Source organism: Macadamia integrifolia, chromosome 8 (assembly GCF_013358625.1).
Source record: "Macadamia integrifolia cultivar HAES 741 chromosome 8, SCU_Mint_v3, whole genome shotgun sequence".
Taxonomy (NCBI): Eukaryota; Viridiplantae; Streptophyta; class Magnoliopsida; order Proteales; family Proteaceae; genus Macadamia; species Macadamia integrifolia.
Genome location: NC_056564.1, coordinates 6,014,163 through 6,031,207, shown reverse-complemented (window position 1 = coordinate 6,031,207; position 17,045 = coordinate 6,014,163). Strand labels below are relative to the sequence as shown.

Sequence of the window (17,045 nt, the reverse complement as noted above, 5' to 3'; positions counted from 1 at the left end):
ACAGCAAAGTAGTATAGGAAACAGCAGAGAACATGCTTCTCTGATTCTCTCTCTCTCTCTCTCTCTCTCTCTCTCTCTCTAACCTTATATTATAAAAAGGCCTTAAAAGAAGAGCTGGTGGGTCATCTTAATGTGATCTACATATATAATAAGCATAATTTAACATTTTTATTTCTTTCTCCTCTTTCATTGATGGTTCTCCATCAATTTATATATAAAACAGTGTGGAGTTCTCATCTGGAAAGTAAACAATGCAGCTTTAAAAAATGGTAGTAGTTGCAGCCAGAAGATACTTATTAGATAACGAATCATTTTAATCTCTTCTTTATTGGTTCTCTTTTGTTCGTTATCCCAGAATCCAGAGAGAACGAGCTGACCTTATCTTTATTTAGAACTAAACCTTGAAACTATCGTTTGTGATGATTACCCTCTGGCCTTGGGTCTTTGTTTGTTATTAAAATGAAGGCCAGGAAGATCCATTCATGTAGGTATTTGGAAGGGTGGAGAAAGTTGTAGGAGTGCAACTTCTGTAGAATGGCTCAACTTTTAATTAAAACGGCCAAGACCAGAGTAGAATGCCCAAACATCAGGTGGACGAACTCATGAAAGGTGAAAATTTCACCATTATTGATGTTTTTCTGCTTACTTCCGTTATCATATACAGAAAGAAAAAACTGCTCCTTATATTTATTAGGGGTGTCGATTCGTTAAGTATTTGAGCCAATTTCTTGCTAGTAATAGGCCAAACCAAAGACAAACCATTAAATCAAAACTCAATTATGATCTAATTGGACCGATTTTTACCAGTTTGACTTGTCAAGTTGTTATCCTATTGAATTGGTTTAATTATGTTGATGGTCAATAATTGATTTGGGAGGGGGGTGTTGTATGTTGGACTACCAAGTCCAACTTGACCTTAGACCCACTCGAATTAAACCACTAAACCACTAATAGTAAGCACTAGCAAGCCTAGATTGACCAATATTGGGATTCAAAGAGGACCAGCCATAGGGAATACTTCATATAATCTATCCGGGCTTTCCAGCCGTTGGATGTTTTTTGGGCAGCCCAGCCGCCGGATGCAGATCCTAGAGGACTATCACAACCGTATAATTGTAGAAGTTGGACAAAATATAAATTCTTATACGAAGTAATCTCGTCTCTACTTCTCATTGGTGTGATTTCTGACGAAACGTGTGCCGTCAGATCAATAAAGGTCCATATAACGCGGCAATTTAAATTTGAACCTTTTTCTCGGTAAGCAATGTAAAGTTTAAACGGTTGGAGCGCGGGAACACCGGTATCCCGTGGGGTTAGGTGGGGTATAAGCGACGGGTTGCTCGTGCATGAGATTTGTCCATTTATTACGCGTAGAGAGAGAAAGTGTGCGTGAACGGTAGGATGTTAGGCACCGCTGTCTTGGCTCTCACGTCATCTCCGATTTGGGCCCACTGACCATTAATTGCTTCGAACTTACAACTAAACCTTCACTTGGTCCCCAAGTCTTCGATTGCCACCTGTTATCGTTACCATTATATCCTCCAAATTACCTGAATAACCAAAACGCCATCATATTAGGTAAGTTTTCAAACTTAATTAATCAAACACTTATTCACGTATTGACATATATTTCTTACCTTGAACTACCACATGGCTTGTTATGGGTGTCATTTGAAGATTCCTTTATAAGCTATTTGCTTAAATAAAATTTTCGCAAAATAAATTAAATTAAACATTTCCTATTGTAAAGTTAAAGTTCGAAATTTAGATAAATTAATCATTCCGTTTATATATAAAATTAATTTCTCAAAATATTTGAATGATGTTTCTAAAATTATTATAGGTAAAAGATTTTGCAGACAATCTCATTCATAAATTATTTATGGGTGCCTATTACCATTAGATATAAATAAAGAATAATCTATATTAATCAATTTTAATAATTTTTATATTTAAATTTAAAATCATATCTCTCATTTATTAGGAGAAAATAAGATTGTTAAGTTGCATGACATTTGCATCTAGACACAAAATAGGATGAAATGATCACCGTCACTCATGAAATGAAAAATCATACCCTTATTGTGTATTTTCATGTACATTCTCATGTCTTACACGTTGGTGCATAACCACACAAACAATTCTTTCCCCATTCATTATTATGCATTTGTATTCTAAATTTACAAACAAAATTATATTACCTTGAGGAGGAGAATTCTGGGTTAACCTCTCTACAAAATTTCAATCCATCACAAATTCACACCAAATATGTGATACAAATAGGTGGCTCTATCTAGAAGTCCATTTTTACCCAAAAAGAAAAAATAAAAAATAAAAAAGAAGAAATCCAGAGGTCCATTGGATAAAACCTGATTCCATATTTATATACGGATAGTTTACTATAAACGCGATTCAAAAGGGTATTAACGTAATTGGAAATCCATTTCAGGTTTATATAAATCCGGATTCCGTTGCCTCGCCCGTCTCATCCTTTGGGTTGCAGGCTTGAATCATGCTATTTACTTTCCTAGCCCACCCTTTGGATCAACGGGAAATCCCACCGACGGCGACAAAAGTGATTCAGATAGGCGGACAGAAAACGAGGCTTGGAATTTTGATTGCCCGTTGTGCTTCCGCTTGCAGAAATCCAATAATAGTGTTTTAGGATTTTTTTTCTCTTTCATTTCTTGCTCATAAGAGTGGATGGACGACGAAGAAACTCTCAATTATTGCTTGCTTCGCGAATTGTATCATCGCGAGTGCAAAGTGTTTTGTAATTAGGGTTTCTGCAATTCAGTGCAATCGTTCCGTGCGATCATTTGTTTCTTTTGACATCCGTGGCAAATTCTCCCTCTGAGAAATCATTGTAATTTCTTCGCCAAATGATTTCTTGCTGCAAATTTTGAATTTCCATGCCTTGTACTTGGTAAATTAGGATTTTGATCGAGGATTAATATCTTTACGTGACCTCCCGGTTCTTTTAAGCTGGGAACTTGGGGGGTTGATAATCGGGGTCCCACCGCCCCCGCCGGAGGAGATGCCCGTGTTGGTGGTGGGATGGATTGCCGCATCTGTGCTGCGGCTGGGGATCTTTGGGTTAAACTGGCGGGTGCTGGTGTCGGACAAATCGGTGGTTTCAGTCATGAAAGTGAGCACGATTTAGCTCTAATGGTCAGCGATTTTTTGGAGAATGGAAGCAGTGGAACTGATTCGAGGTACAGCAGCGATAGCGACTCTGGCTTCTCCGATCTCGCTCATCTTGCTGAGAAGATTTCGGTTAGTTGCTTCACCTAAGAAAAAATTATTCTCAATAGTTTCCCCCTCTAATTTCAAAACTGTGGTGAATTTGCTTATAGGTTGGTATTTTTTGTCACAGTCGATATGCTCTATGATGTTTCTGAGTTTTCTCGATATGATTTTTTGTTTTCTTCCTGAAATGTTTATTTTGTTTATGCTTGTATCCAATTCAATAACTTATAAGCTAATAATGTTGTTCAATTTCAAAATTGTGCACTATAGTTCATCTACATTAATTGGCTGTGATGATTTTTCCAATCTTCATCCTTTATGTGAAGTTGTTATCTCTTCACCAGATTTTTCTTTTGAATTTTGCGGTGTTATATTTTCTAATTTGGGTGAAGGGTCTCGCCGCGCATTATTCGTTCTAATTTATTCAAAGCTTTTGCTAGTTCCTCCCAAACAAGTTCTTCACTTATGATACATACAACTCAATATGTACAGGCTTTATCCAATCTTTTTGGACTGGCCTACACAATTATTGTTTTGTCATTGTATCTTCTATATATTTTGCTAAATCATAATTTATAATGCCTCTGGCCTCCTCAACATTGGCTTCTTCGTTGTCTTTTTGAAGCCTCTCTCTCTCTCTCTTTCTCTCTAGAGGGTCCTGTCATGAAGCCACAAGGCCAAAAATAAGCTGCAAAATCTAAATCCTAAATATTAACAGATTTAGCTGGCCCCAATCAAAACCTAGGTTGGAGAAATGGAATTCTCTGAATCTACCAAGACTAGGAGTAACGGCAGAGAAGACTAGAAAGTGGAAACTATATTAGTAGATTTGTTGAGTGTGGACTCTGGAATACTTGTTGACAATCCCGAGTTTCTGATCCTTTCAGATATTCTTCAAAATCTAGTGGGAAAAGAAGTTCCATAATGCCTGCCCCTTTCTATGCTTAACCAGACAAGAATCCAAGGTTGAAATGATCAAACCCAAGAGCCTCCGAGTATCAGAATAATGAATCCCTTAACTGGATGGTGCAATTCACTGAAAGATGGCTGGTTATCTTCATGTGATCCTTTCTAAGAAAAACAAAATGTTGGCCTGAAACCCAAATTCGCATTTGAGATGAGCTTGTTTATTTTCAGGGTTCTATTACTGCTGCCTCTGTGAAGAACCTATTGTCAATGAAAAGAGGAAGGACAGGGTATCTTGATCCAATCAATGCATGGAAGAAGGATTGCATTCACTATGCATTAAACTTCTAGTTCTCATGAATGTATTAGTTTCTAACTCTATCTTTCCTTGTCTACCCATTTGTACATCTCAAAATCATAATCTTAATTCAGCTTGTTTGGTGTGTGTGTTCCATACATGCTCAAAATGTAGAAGTATGTTTTAGTAGAAGTCTCTATATCCTCATATTCACTCGTCCTCACAGAAGTGACATTAGGGATTAAAGTAGAAGACTCATGTTTGCATCAAGGTGTCACATGTGAAACATACTATTTAATTAACCACTGCTGATCTTTGGGGTTTACGCATCTGGCTGTAGATATACTTCTTGCTTTGTGGGTTTATTCATGAGGCAAAATGGTTTTTGTGCAACAAAGAAGGAAGGGCTTCCTTTCTTGCCCTCTCTCATTCTGCCACATGGGTAGATGATGTGGCTATTCCGACTGTTCGATAGAGAGGACATGGTCTGGATTAGCCAGTGTAATTCAATCAAATTCACCCCTAAATTGGCATGCATTTTCGTGTATGTCCATGCATAGTGTCACCTTGACATGATGGAAGTCATCATAGTTGTCACGGCGTCAAATCGATCAAAGGCGGTGGAGGGGTGGCTAATCGATTTGGCGATGAATCGCCCATTATGGCGTTGCCATGGCGGTCAAATCGCCCATGTGTCATTTTTTATTTTTCCTATTTTCTAAAGTTATTTACTATGCTACTTTTTTATTTACCCTATTTTCTAAAGTTATTTAGCATGTTGCAAGCCTACAATATATACCCTATGACATATAAAACCAACATTAAGCAACATCAAATCATCAAAAATCAACATAGCCCTATCAAAATCACCCTGCATTTTACAAAAAATCGACCGCCTAGTGAATCAGGTGTGACCTGGCGTCCATGGCAGTGCCATGGTGACGCCTATCAACCAATGACGACCACCATTTGTGAGTCACGTAAATCGTAGCACTGCCATGAATTTTTTTTTCCGCCAGGACGCCAAATCGCAGCCTTGGCGATGCCTAGGTGACGCCATGACAACTATGGAAGTCATTAGTTTGAGCTTTATTATTCCTAAGCCAATTGGAAGTTTTTCTATTTTTACTTGTTCAAATGCATGCCCATGCATACCTATTGGTACTCTGTTCTAGCCATTACTATGCACTCTCCCAACTCTTGGTTTTTTTAAAGCTCTATTTTGCCACTTGAAAAATTGTGTTTAGGCTAAATTTGATATGTGAGTAGTACCTGGGGGTCTACCTATCCGCAAAGTTTGGATCCCATCCTAGCTGCCTTGTTGCAGATATTTGGGCCGAACAGGTAGCCCTTCCTAGGTGAGCCGTGCAGGAACCAAGAGCTCTGTTCATGAATAGGATGGTTTTCTGCCTAAGGTCTTACTGACATCACATGCATGCCTTAATTTTTAAAGCATACAGACTAGATTCCGAGAGGCTTTTCTTCACCAGAGGTCTGTTTCCGGTAATTGTCATATGGCTTTGATACTACTTTATGACTTTTTGTTGTGTATGGATATTCCATCAAGTATCATCCCACCCTGCAGAAGAAATTTCTGCAGTAAATGAGCTGGGCCAAGCCCAAGATCAGCATGATTGATGGTGGCAACCTAGTCTGATAAATGTATTAGTTTGGACGCTGAAAAGAATCTCTTTCAAGGCTTCAAACATGACTTTGTCATGTGAGTTATTGAAAATGACCTGAAAATGCCTGATGCCTTCTGGTGATGTCAATTTTTGCATGGTATGACATGCCTGGATTATGATGCATCTTTCACTGGTTTGGAAACCAGTACTCCACTTGCCAAGAAATTTCTTATGTGTAATGCAAATGAGTGCCAACACTAACAGGCTTTGTGATGAAGACACCATCTTTGAAGCGATCACATCATCTTCACTGCTGGTGTGAAGATCTTTGATCCTTTATGCTTTTCAAGGTAGTTAATGATTTCCAAAAGGTTGGATGTATCTAAAACTGGATTAACGTTTATTTACATGGTAGGTTATAATAAACTTTGAGCATGTCTAGTGTTCAAGTGACTCAATTTTCTGTTCATTATTGATCTAATTCGATCTTGGCAAGTTCCAACTTGTCTTATTCCCTTTTGGTTTGGCCTTGCAATTGAATATGATTCTCCTTTTCTACTGCTTAGTTGTGATTTTTGCTCCTACATGACCAAACTTTATGAACCATCTTAAATCTGCAGTTCCACAAGCACATAGTGGATCAGTTTGAAAGTGACTTCTTGTCAAAAGTTCAATCCCTTCTACTTTCCATCAACGAGATTGACCTTTGCTGTGTCAAGTCAGGCCAGTGCAATGCTAGCTGCATCAGGTTTTGTCTGGTAAAGCTTCTTAGATTTTCGGGTTATGACGCTGCTGTCTGTGCATCCAAGTGGCAAGGTTGTGGGAAGGTCCCCGGAGGTAAGTTATTGCACATATAATTCTGAACTGTTCCACTTTTTATTTTGGTTTCTATCCAGTATTGTTGAGGATTATTATGCAGCTTCATGCCATGGGATAGGAATCAGGTAGATTGATGTCTAAAAGTCTCCAAAACTATATACAGAACTGTAGGGTTGCTCTTAACTACATGGTAGAACCCTGTATACATTTGGTAGGTAGTATCCACAACCCCTGTCCCGACCTGAGAATCCCTTGTTGTAATCATGAAGAGAAATTTACTGCGACGTATTCCATTTGTCTACCCTTTTCCTCCCACTTAATTTTTGGAGTTGTTGGATATTGTCACAGGTGATCATGAGTATATTGATGTCGTCATATATCGTGATCGAGGGCTCTCTGAACGCTTAATAATTGATGTCGATTTTCGTAGCCACTTTGAAATTGCAAGAGCCGTTGAATCTTATGATGCGATATTGAATTCTCTTCCAGTAGTTTATGTGGGCTCTCTGTCCAGGCTGAAACAATTCCTACAAGTTATGGTAGAAGCTGCAAGGTCTTCCCTCAACCAAAACTCGATGCCTTTTCCACCATGGAGGTCATTTGCTTATTTGCAAGCCAAGTGGCATTCGACCTACCAGAGAATGCTCAAACCGGATGGGCAGAGCATCCAAGACACTAGTTCTTCTGATCATAAGCAGTGCATGGGGCATTTGAGAAGGCTAAAATCTTCTCTCCAGATGGAAATTGAAGCAGAACGATTGTTGAAGCCCATGAACAATGATAATATCCGGAGGCTGAAGCTGGACAGGTTGCGGCCTTCCGCTTTCAGGACCATATGAAGATGTATAAATTTTGGCAAGAGAAAACGAAAAAAGAAATGCGGTTTTGTTAGATAATGAGATTACACGCCTGAAGATCTTCAGGGAAAAAAAGAGGACATCAAATAAGTCTGGAACCAGATAGAATGCTGGTCTATAGCCAACACCAATAACGGAAACGTCAGTAGGTAGGTGGGGACGTTTAATGTCATACTTGGGGCGTTACAAATTTTCTCTTTTATTTGTTCATTTTTGTGCAACAGCATATAACAGGGAAACTGGCTGTGGGAGGTCACTACTTCGGAAATCATTAGGACCAGTCAATTCTGGTGCATTAGTCTATAGGCAATTGTGTTTGTTCTTTGGTCTTTTATTTTTTAATTTTTGTAGGCTGAATCCCTCGCCTCTTATTTTACTGGCACAGGGAATTTTGATTTTGCATTTATTTGGTTTTTTTCCCCCAATAAATTTCAATAGAATTTCTTTTTTTTAACCGAAGTCTGCTGCATCTCTCTCTCTTTCTCTCTCCTGTGATTGATTTATATAATTAAGGCCTGTTTGCTCAATCGGCTTGTCTTGATAGGTAAGGGAATGAGATTCTATTGCTTTTCATAGTGTGAAGCTCTTATCGTGTCTTCTTTAAGATCTGAACAGGGGTGGCATCAAAAGCCAGAGGTAACTTGCAGGGTTTGCACCAAGTAAGGGCATAAGATTACAGAGAATAGAGGTGTTGGATGGATAACCAAGAATTATGCAGGTGGAACCTGGTAAAATTAAGACGCTAGTCATTTAATTCATAAATTTGGATTGAGAGTTTGTGTTTTAATATTTTCTTTCTGCAAGTCACCCACCTAAACCATCGTCACTCCCAGACTGACTCTGCGAGCTGAAACAAACGATAAAACCACAAAATAACGGAAGTTGGCGCTTTTCAGGCGCTGAAACCATGCACACACATCTTTGTTGAGTCATCATACACTCTGTTTCAACATCTTTTCCTGTCATCAAATAATTAGCATAACGTAAGATCCATCTGCCGAGTCCTGTTTATTTATTTATTTATTTTTTTCTTGCTAAAAACGGATATGACTAGTCTCACGGGTGGGCTTCCTGAGGCAAAGGTCCCTTACCAACTCAGTTATTCCTTCGGATTCTGAATCACACCTCATGTGAGTGACTAATCACAAAGAGGTAAGAGGAGTCAAATTCCGAATCACATGCTTTCTGAAACGAAGGTCTCTTACCAACTCGACTACCCCTTCGGGTTTTGAGTCCTACTACTGCTTAGATTTCGATAAACTTATTTTGGATCTGGAGAATCAGGGGAGACCCATTGGCCGGTGAGAGACAGGAATAATGGGAGAAGTTGTAGAGGATTTTACAACTAAGTTTGAACGTGTTCCTTTTTGTTGTTTTAGCACCTTTTTTTGGTTGCAAAGGTTTGTCTTGTAATCTTATGGCTTTTCCTTTTTTATGGTGGAAACAGATACGGCTTTTGTTTATCTTCTTTGGGTTCTTGAATTTAGATTTTCATAGTTTAGACTTTAGAGAGTTGTCTCTGGTAGAGAAAATGATGACATGAAAATTTCTTGAAGCTTTCCTGGCATGTTCTTAGTCCGAGACTGAATTTGTAATGATAATTAATAAATATATAAATAAACAAAAAAGGGATCCTACCTGGTACTTCTTAATACAAATTAAAGTTTCTAATGTGCCAGCGAGATGAGGCTATCTGTGTGGAAATAAGTAACTGTGTTGGGCTGTTAGCAGGGATTTTCTCTTATTAATACATTTCTTCAGATTAATTACTTGGAGAAGTTAAAAAAAAATCTATAAATACTGGTTTCACATTGACTTACTTAACTTGCATTTTTAATGAATTATAATGTTACAGTTTTGGTCTATATACATACAAATTGAGAGATGATTCATTTTCTGTTTGGCTGAACTAGGTATGATTTAAGTCTCTTGAGTTTTGATTTTAAGGGGAGATTTGTCCGTCTTTGTTAATGAAATGCAGAAGTTTATGCAATTTTTTTCTTGAACTATATTCTTATTGTGAAAAAGAAAGCTGCCTCGTTGTGTGGTCCATGCGCCCTTACCGCCCACCCCTTGTGATGGGCGGTGGTGTTTTCTCCTGGAAATGGAGAGGCAACGCATGAGAGCTGAAGAGGATGCTCTGTTCAGTTGGATGCATAAGTGAAACAGTATGGTCAAAGGGAGTGGAACCTTGTGTCACAGCACATGAACACACCGCATGACGGGGAAGCTAAATCCTGCTTACAAAAGGTAGAAGAACTACCATAAGCCGCTATTAAGAATGATTTTCCTCACTAAGGAGCAACACCTTGTCATTTGCCTGTAGGCCAAGCATGGTAACAAGTGGACGAGGATTGCAACAAAGGTTCCTAGGTGTACCGCCAAGAGGCTAGGCAAGTGGTGGGAAGTGTTCAAGGAGAAGCAGTAAAGGGAGCAAAAGACAGTGCCAAGGCCCTTGACCCCAATGAGGACAACAAGTATGATCAAATTCTTAAGAATATGCAAGGAAGCTGGTAAAAGAGCTCCCAACACTACATTACCTAATGGCGATCTCCATTTGGGGCCCTTCTTGCACCCTAACCAACATGCATCTCCGCCAACTTTGCTATCTCCATGGCTTTCAAGTTCTAATGGCACAGCTATTGTGAGGCCCCCATCACCTTCTGTTGCACTCACTCTCTCACCCTCAACCACCACACTGGGCTCTGCCATCCCCTGGCCGCAGCCTGAAAGAGGTGGGAAGCACAATCCCATTCACCTGAGCAGCTTGCCTTCACATGGAGTAGTTCCTGCAATTGGAGATGGTCTGATAGAGATTCTAGAATGTTGCCAAGAGTTAGAAGAGGGACATTGTGCTTGAGCAGTGCACTAGAAAGAAGCAACATGGAGTTTAAAACGGGTGGAGCTGCAGCTACCTGGTCTATGCAATGAATCGCACCTTCAGATATCCTCACCCCAACTTGTATATTCCTCCTCTAGGCTGCGGTGCTAGTACATTAGGTCAGTTCCAATGGGCAAAAACAATTCTGGAAATTTATTGATAGAATTGTTGAAGGTTGTCGGGATTAGCGCTAACCTAATAGGGGCCTTTTGGTCCTATCGGGTTCCTATTTTGCTTATAGGGTTTTATCCTTATGGAAGGGCAATCTTGTAACTTTGTTTTATTGTTTTTAGGCTATTAATATAACAACATAACCTGCGATCAGTTATATACTAGACTGATCGCAGGCTGCTCTGTTTTCTAGACAGCTTTTGGTCTCTTTCTTCTCTTCTTCTCTTTTCTAGTTTCTAGTTTTGGTTACAAGGTTTTTATAGTGCAACATGGTATCAGAGCAGGTCTAAATCACATCGATTGGCTAAGTACAGATCAATGCTGCTGATTTCAACCTAGCGGTATTGTTTTTCTAGTGTGTAGACACCTCCTTGCCGCATCTATTACCTGGTTTGACCTAGTTATCATGACATAAGTAAAACTAGTGTGTATTGCTGCTACCCCCATTTATAGACTGAGTAACTGTTGATATTGAAGTGTTGTTGTCCACTGTTTTATCTTCCTATACTACTACCTTCTCTACCAGATTTGGTTAGTCTTCTATTAGGGCTAGTTCGACCCTAACTGTTGCCCCTATCGGATCAATTTTTTTTTGTGTTTGTGGTGTCCGATTGCTTACTGTTGCTGGTTTTTCAGATTTGATTTGTGGGTGATTATTATTTGACTCTCATGGCTGAGATCAAAATCCCTACCTCTACCTCTACTACCTCGGACAATGTGAATGTCCAAATTACATCAGTCAAGCTTAAGGGCAGCTCAAACTATCTTCTTTGGGCTCAGTCGGTCAAGGTTTATCTGATGGCAAAGGATAAGCTTGGTTACACCACCTCTGATCCTCCCAAGGAATCTGACTCTAGTTATACTCAGTGGCAGAAGTATGGAACTAGATGTCGCTGCTAAAATGTTATATTTCATTCTACTGCAAGGGGAGTGTGGAATGACTTGAAGGAGACTTACTCTCAGGAAAAGAACATGACTCGTATCTATAATATCTATGAAAAACTGTTTCAGTTTCGCCAGTCAGACAAGCCACTTGTAGAATATTACAGTACTTTCAGGGGTATGGTTGAAGAACTTAATGTCTTCCAACCCTTGACCACTGACATTGATAAATTGAAGGCTTAGCGTAACGAATTGTTCGTCTCCAAATTCTTGGCTGGTCTGAATAATGACTTGAAGGCAGTGAAGGGTCACTTACTTGCAGAGGCTACTGTGCGTACTCTGAATGATACCTACTCATGACTACAGCGAATTACCTCTTCCACAAAACCTAATCAGTCTTTCAAAGACAATTCTGCCTTCCATGCCAACTGTGGATGTGGTCACAGTCATGGGGAAGGTCGTGGATCGACTGGTTGAGGATCTGGTGGACAACCCTCTGATGGTACAGCTCGCCAGTGTATTTTTTGTGGAAAGTCCAACTATATTGTGGAGACTTGTTGGGCAAAGCATGGCAAACCAGAGTGGGCAACACAGTTAGCTAATGATGCAGTGTTTGATGATGGTACGAACAAAATGGCTCCAATTGACACTAAACCAACACCTTCTTCAGGAGATTCAGCTACCTGTCTGCGCGATGACATCAACCACTTGCTCCAGTGCTTGCACACTCTTAAGGCATCTGCTAATACATCTACTGGTGCGTCCACATCCGCTACTACCCTAGCCCACACAGGTACCTCAACCCTTCTTACCACTACATCTACCCCCTGGATCATTGATTTAGGTGCTTCTGCCTATATGACCAGTAAGTCATCACTCTTTAAGGACTTTTCTACTAGTTCCAGTTTTAAATCTGTGATCCTTGCTAATGGTGCTTCAACACCGGTTCTAGGTCACAGTTCTATCTCACCTACCACATCCATAAACTTATCATCTGTCTTACACATTCCTCAATTTCCATTAAGTCTTCTCTCTGTGAGTCAATTAACTAGTTCGTTAAATTGCTCAATAACATTCTTTCCTTCTTACTGTGTCTTTCAAGATCTTCACATGAGGAAGACGATTGGTGGAGGGCATTAAAATAATGGATTATATTACCTCAACAACGGCTGTCCTACCTCTTCTGCTGCTGCTACGGCTGTTAGGGACATCACTCCTTTCCAATGGCATTGTCGTTTAGGTCATTTGTCGCTTTCTAGGTTACAACTTTTATTTCCTAGTTTTAAGTCTACTCTTAGGTTAGAGTGTGAGGCTTGAGAGTTGGGGAAACATCACCGTGTGTCATTTCCATCTCGCTCTGTGTCTCGTAGTCCGTCTTTATTTTCTTTAGCCCACTCTGATGTATATGGTCCTTGCAGAGTCAGTAATAGATTTAGGTTTCAATATTTTGTGACTTTTGTGGAGAATCATTCCCGCCTTACATGGCTTTACATGTTAAAGGATAGGTCTGAATTTTTACATGTATTTACAAAATTCCATAATAAAATAAAGACCCAGTTTGGCATTCCTATTAAAATCTTTCGTTCTGATAATGCTTTAGAATATACTCAAACTGATATTTCTGATTTTTGTGATACTCATGGGATGATCCACCAAACTAGTTGTGCCTATACTCCACAGCAAAATGGAGTCGCAGAGCACAAAAATCGGCACCTTCTTAAGGTTGCCCGAGCCATGATGTTGCATATGCAGGTTCCTAAGCATTTTTGGTGTGATGGTGTCTTAACTATATGTCATTTGATTAACTGCATGCCATCTATTGTTTTGTCCGACAAATCTACTTTCTCTATTATGTTCCCTAATTTACCAAGTTTTCCTGTTCCTCCTCGGGTTTTTGGGTGTGTGTGATTTGTTCACAATTTGCACATGCAAGTTGATAAGTTGTCTCCTAGGTCTACTAAGTGTATTTTTTTGGGCTATTCATGTACTCAGAAATGGTATAAGTGTTATGACCCTAATACACATAGGAACTTTGTCAATGCCAATATGACCTTCTTTGAGGGAACTTCATTCTACCCTTCTCCCGTGCCCTCATCTAGTGTGGAGTGGTCTTTTCCATCTCCTCCACCCATATCCTCCCTTATACCTTTCCCTGATGCTCCTGGTGCCAGTTACTCCCCTCCCCTATAGGTTTATCAGCGTCAGAAGAAGATTGGACAGCCTAGTGGCGAGGTAATTACTCCAGATGCTTCACTCCTTCCACTACTAGCTTCCTCTGGTGAGGCTTCTCTTCCTCCTCCATCTGATGACTTACCGATTACGCACAAGAAAGGTACTCGTTCTTGCACTCATAAATCTATGGTTGTGTACTATATTGATAAATTGGTATTTTTATCTCATCTTCCCTCTCCTATCCATGGTCTTACCCTATCTTTTTCACTTACCATATTCCCCATACCCATACAGAGGCCCTCTGTATCCCTGGATGGAAGGCTGCCATGGATGTAGAAAACCCGTTTGTTGCTAAGGGATACACTTAGACTTATGGTGTTAATTACTTTAAGACCTTCTCCCCGGTTGCTAGACTGAATTCTGTTCGTCTTCTTATTTCTCTTGCTATCAACCTTGATTTACCCTTATTTTAGTTGGACATCAAGAATGCCTTCTTGTATGGTGATCTACAGGAAGAGGTGTATATGGAGCAACCTCCGGGGTATGTTGCTCAGGGGGAGAGTACAGGTCATGTGTGTCGCTTACATAAGGCTATATATGGGCTGAAACAGTCTCCTCGGGCATGGTTTGACAAGTTCAGTGTTACCATAGTTACTTGTGGTTTTTCTCAGTGTTACTCTGATCATTCTGTGCTTGTTCGTTGCAGAGGTGATAAGCTGGTTGTCTTGGTTGTATATGTTGATGACATTATTTTGACTATTAATGATGAGGCAAGAATTTAAGAAGTTAAAGATCATCTCCAGCACCATTTTCAGACAAAGGATCTAGGCCAACTTCATTATTTCCTTGGGATAGAGGTAATCCGCTGCAAGAAAGGGATCAGTTTGTCTCAAAGGAAGTATGTGGTGGATCTTCTATCTAATACTGTGATGCTTACATCCAGACCTGTTGACATTCCTATGGATCCTCACCAAAAGTTTGGTGTGGATGATGGTAAACCCCTCCAGGATGTGCATTAGTACGGAGCTTGATTGGTAAGTTGATTTACCTGACTGTGACTCGTCCTGACATTTCTTATGTTGTTGGAGTTCTTAGTCAGTTTATGCAGTCTCCTTAGAAAGCTCATTAGGATGTTGTTCGTATTCTTCGTTACCTAAAAGGTGCCACTGGAAAAGGGTTGATTTATAAACCTAATCGACATATGGAACTAGTTGGCTACTCTGATACTGATTGGGCTAGCTCTGCTAGTGATCGGAGATCTACTACTGGATACTATACCTTTGTTGGAGGTAATCTTATTACGTAGCGTAGCAAGAAGCAGACTACTATTGCCCGGTCCAGTGCAGAGGCCGAGTACAGAGCTATGGCTCATACCACTGTTGAGTTGATGTGGCTACGGTCGTTACTCTTGGAGTTGGGATTTTCAATGACCAAGCCTATGAAAATGTATTGTGACAACCAAACTGCCGTTTATATTGCTAGTAATTCGGTCTTCCATGAGAGGACCAAACACATAGAAGTGGATTGCCATTTTGTTCGTGATGCTGTTCTGAAGAGGCTGAATGAGACTCCGTTTGTTCCTTCCTCGGATCAGTTAGCTGACATGTTCACTAAGTCTTTGTTTGCCCCTACTTTTCGCAATGGTTGTACCAAACTGATCATGGGTGATGTGTATGCTCCAACTTGAGGGGGAGTGTTGAAGGTTGACGCTAATCCCGATAAGGGATTAACGCTAACCTGAGGACCCAATAGAGGCATTTTGGTCCTATCGGGTTCCTATTTTGCTTCTAGGGTTCTATCCTTATGGAGGGGCAGTCTTGTAACTTTGTTTTATTGTTTTTAGGCTATTAATAAAACAACATAACCTGCGATCAGTTATATACTGGACTGATCACAGGCTGCTCTGTTTTCTGGACAGCTTTCGGTCTCTCTTTCTTCTCTTCTCTTCTCTTCTTCTTCTCTTTTCTGGTTTCTGGTTTTGGTTACAAGGTTTTTATATTGCAACAAGAATTAAGTGATGAATTGTGAGTTATCTATAGTTCCATTGAGTAAAATGAGTTTTCAACTTGCCTCACCTCACCTCCTCTATGAGGACGACCAGGTGGTGTCTGGAGTTGCATGGTCTGTGATGGTGAAACCTGTAGCAATGATGACCTGTCCTACCCTCCTCTAATTTCTACCTTTGAAATTGTAATATGGGACTAATGGAAGCAAGCACCTATAACCCAAAGCTGTGAAAACATATGTGAGGCTATATTCCACAGCTTCAATCTCCTAACCAACATAAATAAATAGATTAAATGTTACATGGCTTAAAACAATTTAAGTTTGCCACCTCTACTCAAAGCCATGAAAGTTCTGCCCTTTTGTTTCTTAATCATTCCTTGCACTTCAAATAAGTTGTGCTCTCCAGTAGCATGTTCCTTACCCTATTCAAAAGAATGGCCTCCAACCTAAAATCCTCTTTCAATAAATCTTTGGGAAAACTGAAGACCACATGATACTAAAACCTTATCATGATTCATATCAAGACTGAATACAAACGGCAGGCAATGAATTTGCAGAAAGTACAAACATAAAGTAAATTGGTCCACTAATAATTAATATTGAAATTTACATGTAAAACTCAATATCGTTGCAGAAAAGTAAAATTAATGATATCACTATTATATATTTTCTCTCAAAGGAATGAAACTTTTCAACAAGTCAAAGGTCAATTGTGATTTACACAGGGTAAACAATTATATTTAAAACATAATAACACGATACATAAAATTACATAAGAATATTAAAAACGATGTAAGTTTTTGCTTAGACAATTAAAAATTGTTGAAATAATGAGGAAAAGGCCAGTATATTATTTCCATAAGTTACACTAAAAACAAATGAAATTCAAGTAATATATAATTTGTGAGATGCACAAAATTACATAAATGTATTGTATAATCACAAAAATTACCACCTTTGCTAGAAAAATGGGGGAAAGAAGAGGAGAGAAAGATAATATAGTAATTGTATAGGTTGGACCAAAGGGCAAAGCCAAACCAATTTGCTATTAGGAGTAGTTGAGCTACAAAGGTGGTTTGATTGCTGAAATCCCCCAATTGCATCTTTCCAAACAATTTTCCTTTCCTCAACTTTTTTTCACCACCCTCTATCCAAGGTGGAGTTTTTTTTTTTTTTTT

At 39.4% G+C, this 17,045-nt stretch overlaps 1 protein-coding gene and 1 pseudogene across 1 annotated transcript; both read left to right on the top strand.

Moving 5' to 3' along the window:
* The first annotated feature begins 2,472 nt into the window (after positions 1-2,472).
* Positions 2,473-8,208, top strand: LOC122085509. The gene is made up of 3 exons (XM_042653969.1): positions 2,473-3,276; positions 6,699-6,915; positions 7,246-8,208. The coding sequence occupies exons 1-3, from the start codon at positions 3,058-3,060 to the stop codon at positions 7,734-7,736; spliced, it is 927 nt and encodes a 308-aa protein (XP_042509903.1). The 5' UTR covers positions 2,473-3,057; the 3' UTR covers positions 7,737-8,208.
* Positions 8,209-9,858: 1,650 nt separating this feature from the next.
* On the top strand, positions 9,859-10,746 carry LOC122086255 (annotated as a pseudogene).
* The last annotated feature ends 6,299 nt before the right edge of the window (positions 10,747-17,045 follow it).

Coding starts and splice junctions, on each gene's coding strand:
- LOC122085509 (XM_042653969.1), top strand. CDS start 3,058: ATGGATTGCCGCATCTGTGCTGCGGCTGGGGATCTTTGGGTTAAACTG. Junction 3,277..6,698: donor ATCTTGCTGAGAAGATTTCG/GTTAGTTGCTTC, acceptor TTAAATCTGCAG/TTCCACAAGCACATAGTGGA. Junction 6,916..7,245: donor TTGTGGGAAGGTCCCCGGAG/GTAAGTTATTGC, acceptor ATATTGTCACAG/GTGATCATGAGTATATTGAT.